The sequence below is a fragment of the Austrofundulus limnaeus genome, unplaced genomic scaffold, assembly GCF_001266775.1.
Source record: "Austrofundulus limnaeus strain Quisiro unplaced genomic scaffold, Austrofundulus_limnaeus-1.0 Scaffold32, whole genome shotgun sequence".
NCBI lineage: Eukaryota > Metazoa > Chordata > Actinopteri > Cyprinodontiformes > Rivulidae > Austrofundulus > Austrofundulus limnaeus.
In genome coordinates, this window is record NW_013952434.1 from 1,484,045 (window position 1) to 1,492,783 (window position 8,739).

General features: G+C 42.7%; 2 protein-coding genes across 12 annotated transcripts in view; one reads left to right on the top strand and one right to left on the bottom strand.

The window, feature by feature from the left end:
• The window catches only part of kcnq4 (potassium voltage-gated channel subfamily Q member 4), a gene marked incomplete at its 5' end in the record, with an annotated part of 58,913 nt that extends 51,381 nt beyond the window's left edge, over window positions 1-7,532 (top strand). For all 11 annotated transcript variants that reach the window (XM_014005762.1, XM_014005763.1, XM_014005765.1 and 8 more), the window contains 3 exon segments: window positions 3,796-3,927; window positions 4,369-4,507; window positions 4,580-7,532. In XM_014005762.1, coding sequence (XP_013861216.1) covers window positions 3,796-3,927; window positions 4,369-4,507; window positions 4,580-4,783 — 475 coding nt within the window.
• A 6-nt stretch (window positions 7,533-7,538) lies between these two features.
• The window catches only part of cfap300 (cilia and flagella associated protein 300), a 3,313-nt gene continuing 2,112 nt past the window's right edge, over window positions 7,539-8,739 (bottom strand). The window contains exons 4-7 of the mRNA XM_014005776.1: window positions 8,537-8,694; window positions 8,299-8,471; window positions 8,152-8,218; window positions 7,539-7,801 (exon numbers count right to left, since the gene is read on the bottom strand). Coding sequence (XP_013861230.1) covers window positions 7,670-7,801; window positions 8,152-8,218; window positions 8,299-8,471; window positions 8,537-8,694 — 530 coding nt within the window. The 3' untranslated portion in view covers window positions 7,539-7,669. The remainder of the gene's footprint in view (window positions 7,802-8,151; window positions 8,219-8,298; window positions 8,472-8,536; window positions 8,695-8,739) is intronic.

The following is an 8,739-nucleotide window of genomic DNA, read 5'->3' on the forward strand; positions in this document are numbered from 1 at the left end:
GGGTTCAAAAGCAGCCTATCCTCATCTACACAACATGCATCCACTTACTGTATGCACACACAGAATAACTGGAGTTTTTCACTGATGGTGGCAGAAAAAAAACTACATTTGCTAGCAAACATCTGGTGTTGGACTCCTGAGGGGTTTGATGAAAGCAGTTTATAATGCCTCTGTTTCCTGGTCCCCGATGTCAGCACTGGAGGTGTGCAGCATTGCTCAAGGTAGCGTGACTCTGTCTGCGGCGCTCAGTATATACGACGGTCTCGTCAGAAGCTGTCTTATGCATACACATTAAGAATTAATAATGTTGTCAAGGAAAAATAATGAAATGGTTTGTAGAGTAATCAGGAGTCTCAGAGGAGTTTTTAAGATTTCATATATTTAGATTTTAGATGATTTGGCTGAAAACAGTGGTGTGTTACCATTTATAATAAACACACTGCACACTTATCRCAGGGATGTGCCATGATATATTTCTGTGACAGTTCGGTGCCACTGACAGGACATTATACTGTCTTCTCAGGTTTGCGCTTGACTCAGCAGATAGCTCTGACCTCAGCTGCTCTGCGCCGCRAACAATAGGAAGGGAGGGAGTTCCTATAGATAGTGCAGGTGTGTAAACAGCAGGTGTTTTCACTGTGTTAACACACACACGTGTGTGCGCGCGGCTCTCCAGCACGGCTCATGATCGATGTCAGGGAAGCACAGAAAGGCTTTAGTGCTGAGGCTTCACTTTAGATGCATGTGGTTTATCAGTGTCTGGGTGCCTGAATAAATGTGGACCGGGTTGTGTTTACGTACGGAGGAAAGAGAATAAAACAAAGCCTGTGTTCACTGCCACTGTAAAAAAAAATTGGATACTGCACAACTAAATTTTTGCAAACTTGCAGTCTTTGATGAAGTGCCTACTTTATTAAATAAATTGTCTAGATGTGCTTTCCTTTTATAGTCGTCTGATTACAAGTATGTGTTTTTGTAGCTTTCAGCTGTGATATTTCAATTCCTTTCTATTTTCTTGCTTTACATCCATAAACTTTAGCTTGTGGGTTGGATATTTTCCACTTAGCAGGCACAGAGTTATATCTAGAAGGAATCAGACACGTCCCAGCAGTGGCTCATCCTTCTTGGCCCACCTTGGCTTCATGTCAGCAGTACAGTCATTTTTAATTCCCAGATAAAACCTGCCATTGGAGACTATCTGGGATCCACCTTTGCTGAATTGCAAAAATGTTTGCATTGGCTTTGCAAGCATTTTGGGGGCACCACTGACATTTCCTCTCCCTCCAGTCGTCACTGGGTTTTTTACATCTCAACTTCCTAGCATTGAGACGCTATGATATCTTTTAGTTAGCCGTGCCAACTGTGCTGCACAGTGACTGGAAATTGTCTAGAAAGAGGTGCAGRGGGGGCTGCTGAAACCTGACTCTGTGTTATTAAAGCCATTTTAGTGACCAGGAAGGGGAGAGTCAGCAATCTGAAGAAACCCTTGGAGGATACTCCCCTCTTTCAACCTTTTCCTTAACCCACACCTGAGACCCACCCTGGCAAAAAAAAATCTGCGCCCACCTGCAAATTAAGAAAAGACTGCTTGCAAAAAATACTCCAAATGCAGAAGTCATCAAGAAGCAGAGTGCCGCGTGAGGAGGAGGAGGAGTGCGCTGACGGCTGCTACGACACCAGCTGTGGACTTAYTCCTCCTCTTCTCCTTCGCCTCCACCTTGTCCTGGTATGAGCCTCCTTTCAGTGCACGTCCTGCAAAGGTTCGGACYGGTTATTTCAGAAGAGGACCCCCMCTTCTCACAAGTTGTCCTCGTTTTCTAAATGATCTGACATCACTCSAACAGTGACAGAGAATTACCTCAGCTGGGCCTTCTTTACCCTCCCCCATACAGTTTATACAGAAAACAACATTATGGATTTCTAGGCTTTAACTAAAGCTACATTCACTACTGGATGATTGTGATGTAACGATTCACTCAAACCCTGAATYGATTATTGATTTTAAGTTCACAATTACAATTATTTCCTTGTATTTTTTTACTAAATGAATTTTTCTTTTCTTCTAACATCAGTGTTTTTGTCTTTGTATCAAACTGTCTGTCGTCTTAGTACCAGAATATAACTTCAAAACAAGTAAAAGTGTCGTCGCAAATCCTTTTGTGACCAAAAGTTCTCAAACTGAATTTCTCTTAAATACATAACTTAAAGTTTTACATTAACAATAAAATCGATTCATACATTTTTCTGACTTGATTTACATTTTAAGCAGGTAAAGTTGATTATTATTTGATTCTTGATTTATTGTTASATCCTTATTTGCACCAAACCCACAGCACAATCATACAGCCTACTGACATCTTTATACAGATRGCTTACAACATGATTACATCTAAAAAGACCAGTTATAGTTTCTCGACTAAAGCAAAATGCATGAAYTAATGCATGCGTAACAATTTGAAGATAAACCTTCAAGTAATCAACAAGTATGGTAACAAAGTAAGAACAACCTAGTTCAATAAAATAGGCAACATTGTAGTAAAACTTCACTTTATGCAGCCAACAAAACAAAAAAAATTGTAAAAAATAAAGAAAAAACTTTGACTCACCAGTTTTCATTAAACAGTTAGTCCCAGTTCCACTCCAGTGAGCATCGTTACCAGCAAACAGCAACCAGGGTGTTCAGGTCCTGGCCATCCTTTTTGAGCAAAGTCCGTTTTTTTTTTATTGTGCAGTCATGTTAAAAAGAGCACCGATGTAACAATTCCACAACTGTGTCATATCCACAAATCAGCAGGAGCTACGCCTCCTACGTAAGTCAGCTGTACAGGGCCTGCTGGACCAGCCTAAAGAGTGGCGAGAAAGAAAACGAGTCCGCTGGCCACGACCCCAAACCTGATTTGTTGATGGAAACGTCTGCCTGAACTTCTGCTCTATGTTGTTTAACCGTTCTGGGCGTTTTTAAATTCGGCAAATTCTGCAGATTTTTCTGGTTCTCAAAGCGGAACGCACAGAAACAAACTGATGTTACATTGTTGTATCATGGACAAGCAAAAAAATACACAATATTTTTTTTTTTATTATTCTAAGGCTTCCAATACCTTTCTCTGAATATTTTGAACTCTCTGATAGCTCAGTGCAGGGAGAATTTACAGCTCCAGTGGACTTATACTCTAGTTTATTTTTCTGGTCAGGTGAGGTATCGACTCCATTCTTCACCTTTCCTCTGCTTTATTCTTACACGTCCTTTTACTCCCTCCAGCGTGCCGTTATCCTACAGTCTCTCTGGCGGAGGATGTTGTCAGGGATATGTCCACCTGGTACGCTGGTGTTGGGTTAACAATCCTCGGTGTGACTCCCCCACACCGGTTAGGGTGTGGGTGGTGGTTATGAGCTATGTGCTCTGGGGAGCAGGAGCAGCTGTGGTCCAACAGAGCTGTCACAATGACAAAAGAGCAGAAACGGAGGACAGAATAGAGGTGTGCGTTCCCCTATCTGCGGAAATGTGCTAATTGCTGAAACAGCAAATACCGATAAGGAAATGTCTGCGAGAGACGCTCTCGTTCTCCCAATATATCTGTGCAGTTTAGTAGGTTTCTGACTGCTGCCTTTATGGGCCTGTTTGTGAATGATAAGGTCACACCGGCTTTAATTAATCTTGTTATTCACACGGTGGGGCTGAATTGTTTGATATCTTCCTTCTCTTGCATTTTTCCAAAGGTTTACAGGGCTTCCGTACGCGTCGGCGTGCGCTTTCAGGCCTTTTCACATGAGCGATAACAGTGTTGTGTTTCGCAGGATCCTGAAGTTCCTCGTGGCCAAGAGGAAGTTCAAGGARACGCTGCGTCCGTACGACGTGAAGGATGTCATAGAGCAGTATTCAGCAGGACACCTGGATATGCTGGGCCGCATCAAGAGCTTACAGATGAGGTGGGTTCCCCGCATTTAAAAACCATTGATCTGCTGCTTTCAAATCTAGACTTCAAGGTTTTAAAGACCATAACTGTAACACTTTTCTTTTCTTTTTTGTTTGACTATATCACTGCTGAGAGTAAAACCAAAAGCAATAAAGTTGAACTTTTCACTTCTAATGTTTTCAGCTTACATTTCTTTGACCCTTTTCCAATAAGGAAAMAGCTGCCTGCTCAGCAGGGTAGGATTGTGAGGCTGCTGATCAGTATTTGACTGCATTATGTTGTGTAAAAGTTTAATGGAAATAAATTAAATGATGTAGACAGCAAACTTAAAACTACAGACAGGTTACAGTAGGTTTTGCAGCACAAAAATGACAAACGGAAGAGAAGAATCCACAAACTACACCATGATGTGTTTCATTATATCCACTAAACCTTGCTTTGTTTGTTTAAAAAGGGTGGATCAGATTATTGGTCGAGGAGCCGTTCAGCCTGATAAAAAAGTGCGCCCTGAAAAGGGAGAAAAAACACCRCCAGAATTGGACCCGCTGGATGAGTTGAGCATGATGGGGCGTGTAGTCAAAGTGGAGAAACAGGTAAGAAGACTTGGAGCTGCCGGGGTTACATTTTGTCACAGATCTCACAGCGCAGTGTTTGTGTGTTAATAGGTACAGTCCATAGAAAGCAAGCTGGACCTCATGCTCAACTTCTACTCCCAGTGCTTAAAGAAAGGCTCTTCACACGCCACCCTGTCCTCCCTCCTGGACCCCGACCTGACTTCKGACTACAACAGCCCCACGGACCAAAAGGACCTCTTCCCCTCTGCGAACACACTCAACATCTCACGGTTTGAGGGCGATAACTTGGAATGACAGTGAGCAATGGCAGATCCTTTACAGACTGTCCTTTAGGCCGAGCGTCTCTCGCTCCCTGAGCAGACAAACATATTTTACATCTACCTTCTCCGAGTGCTCCTCCCCCTCCTCCCATCCGCATCCTCAGCCTTGTTGTCCTGGAGCGATTGTTTCTGGAGCTGGTAAGATAGCGGCCACCAGAGGGCTCCAGCCGAAGAGGAGCCTCAGCCAAAAGCTGCTCACCGCACACGCCTCTCAACTCTCTGGATGAGAACAGAGAAAGTGAACAAAGACTACTGAACCCCTCGCAGCCACTCACTTTATGCTGTAGAGACCCTACTTTCAAACCTGTTCAAGGAGATCTTCCAAGGAAYATTATCTTTCTTCTCCAACGCCATTGTTTTGTTTGGCTGCTTAGATGTATCTGCACAAGGCAGATATACCAGTTTGTTCAGGACTTTGATGCAAATATTTTGGAAAGACAGCGCAGTCTTTAATGCCTTGAATGTAAACTTATAAACACTGATGAAGCCATCTGCAGTACAATGCCACTCGGACGAGGTCCACTTTAAATGCTCCTAAAAAAACCTGCTACAATATGTTGGGGTAACTTTTCAAGAAGTTTGGTCTTGAACAAGCCCGCCGGCAAAAAACAAGAACAACAATGAAAAGCAAAACAAACACATTGCTCCCAATTAATTTCAAGTCTGAAATGTTCCTAATTATTTAAGATTTAGTTAAACAGTGCTCAATCGCAAGTCCTAAATCCACGTTTTGCAGCTTTTCCAAGGCTGCTGTGCAAACTCTGAGCGTTTTAAAAGCCTAAATGTGCATTTTTGACAAAAACCTTTAAGCTTCCTTGTCTTGCAGCCTGCACTCCTTCCCCCTTCCCTTTGGGCTCATAATGCTCAGGTCTCACCTTCTTTTTGTGACCCTTTCTGCACTGCTTCTCCTCACTTAGCATCTCTCCTCAGGTCAGGTGTGCCACATCAGCTGGTTCAGGATGTCTGTAATACTTCACCATCTCTCCCCCTTTCCTCCTTCTCTTATCGGATGTCACGTGCACTTTGCAGAGACTTTTTCGGCCAATTTGGCGCGATCTGAAACAATGAACAGTGCGGAAGGRATCCAGCCCTGTAATGCATGAATTCCAGAGCGTTCTCCTCGTCGATGCGCGTGTCGTTGAGACACTTACAGGTGTTCCTGATTTTACTCTCTTAGGGATGTTTGCCCCATAAAAAACAGAGGGTGATCAAATGCACACATATGAAGACTGAAAGCGATTCTTAAGTACTTTGGCACTTGATAAATATACAACTTTTTGTTGTTGTGCTTAATTTAGTTTGTCTTTTGTGTTCTCTACTGTATTTGTTTTCATGCACTTGATCTTATGTACCCTGTCAAGAAAAAGTAGTTTTGATTTTAGTTGATAAAGTGAGCGTAAAAAATGTATTTAAACATATAATTCAGTCKAACCTGATTTGTATGTAAATGTGGCATTAAATCACGGATAGCAAAAYTGCTAATCAGCCAATCAGGTTTTGGCAAATGTACGTTTTTACTGTCTGCGTACGACGTCAACATCTACCCTCCCCCAGTCACATCAGCTGACTCAGGTGCTCCACTTTTTCCATTTGAAGTGAGCTTTTTAACCAGTGAATGTACTTCATCGCTCAGTCTGGCGGTTAGGAGTAAAATGCCATTCAGAGCTCGCTGCATTGTACACGTTTTGCATTCATTTCATTGGGGGAAATGTTTRGTAGCTTTATTCCTCTGAGCTGAATTATAGCTAAGATGCCCGATTATTAGAGGCATCGGTAGAATGCTGTTCTTTCAATGCCACCTAGAATGTAGAGCTTCATAAGTAACGACRTCACTGTATTGCATGTTGTTTCGTGGTGGCCACAGATTTAGAACAAAAAAACAAAACATAAGGATTTCTTGTGTAAAATTGTAAGAACATGAAAGCGAATAACCTGTGCCTTCTTTGCCCTCATTCTGTCCAGGAAGTGGCGCGGCTTTCTACCGCCAACGTTAGAAACGTGCTCGTGAGAGAAGTCTTTCGTGGAAATTCATACAAATCTTTTTGTTTTTGCAAAAACCTTTAATTGATGAAAGACTTTGAGGATTGTTCCACAGCTGCTGTAAAAGGTTGAGAGTCACTGTATGTCCAGCATATCACTGTACCTCTACCAGGACCTCCTCACATCCTCATGCAGCACCGTAACCATCAGATGTGGAGGCCGGGGGGCGTCGCAGGAAACTCCGCCAGGCATGTGTCCTCTCATAGGCATGTTACATAGATCAGTATGGCTTCCACACAACTACCTCTGAGGCCACTAGGGGGCGCTAGTTTAGGAAACCCGATTAGGTGAAACAGTTGAAAACGACTGAATGCTATGCATGAAATCAATCTGCACGTTCTCTGATCTCTTCGTGACATCTCTCAACCATCCGTCCACCTCTCACTGACTTGCTGCCATCTGACATTCCACCTCACCGCTCTGTAGCTGCTTTCTGACCGTAGGTTGTTGGAGCTGCTGTTCAAACTGAAGCACGAACCGGTCAAGCAATAAGCCAACAGCTACACTAAGTCTTCCAAGTCCAATTGATGAAGCAGTTGGCTGAATAAAACGTGCCGCTGGTTTGTTTTTCTAATCTATATTTGATCTTTTGAAAAAGGTACAAAAAATGTGTTTCTGCTGAGGATGAAGTTAGATCACTAACTTAATAATTTATTTGTTTCAATAAAGCTCTTTGGACTGTATGATGCTGCTTTTGGTGTCTTCTTTATTCTCAGTATTATCACAATAACAGACCTTACATTTTTTTCAACGTTAAAGTGAATTACTCCTCTAAGTTTCAGCAAAAACATAAAACAATGTTTTCCTTCTTTTTTTACGGTCACAGGTTGAAGTCTCCCACACCGTGGACGTGGAAGAACAAGGTCACTTGATGTTTTAAAGGGTCAATAATCAAATAGGCAAACGTCTGCTCCTCCTCTCGAATCCCAGGGAAACACCGGCCAGACTCGTCCTACAGATGACAAAAACACACAGGGTTCAAATAATGTGTGAAAATGCTTACTTGCATGACAAATGTGTTTCTGTAAGGTTGGGAAATTTTAGAAAATGTAATTCAAAACCAATTTTTTTCATTTAAATCCTATAATTTTCCTGAGATAATATATCTGCAGTTTTATAAGTATCTCACAGGATTAGCTAACAAGATGGGGGGACGGACACACACACACACACACAAAAAAAACAGCTTCACATTAATATGATCTGCTGCCTTAAACTGTTTTCTCAAATTTAGCTGCAGTGATGCTCCAATAATATATTTCTTTAGAAGAACATGCATGTCATATATTGAGACTCACTCACATAGGCACACACTTTGAGCACAGTGGAAACAACACTTATCTTCTTTGTGTCGGGGTCCTTCTGCACACTATGAAAAAAGATTTTCTGACTCKTGAGTGTGAAGATGTAGGCATGTATATAAATTACAGACAGCCAGGTTGTGCTGACCTGATCAGGTCTTTGTACATCCTYTTTGTGGTGCTGATGTAGGGATCAATGGTGTCCTCATACTGACAGAGCTCTCCTCCGAGGCRCAGGTGCTTGAAGAGGTGAAACAGAAACTCCTCTCGCCCCGCTCTCCCAACTGCGTAGTAGTGCTCAGACTCCTCATCCTGTAACATCTGAAGAGGCAACCAAGTCTTGAATTGACTCTAAACAGGTGGATAGATCAACGGGAGAGGCTCACCTCTCTGAGTTTATCACAGTCTGGGATAACATCGTGAAGGCATTTCACTACACGCCCACAAGGCCACAGGATGCCACAAGAGTAGATGGGATCAAACAGCTCCATGGAGACCTGAGTGCACGGCACGAGCTCCACACTGACAGACACCACCGGCTTGTCTAAAACACACACACACACACACACACACACACACACACACACAC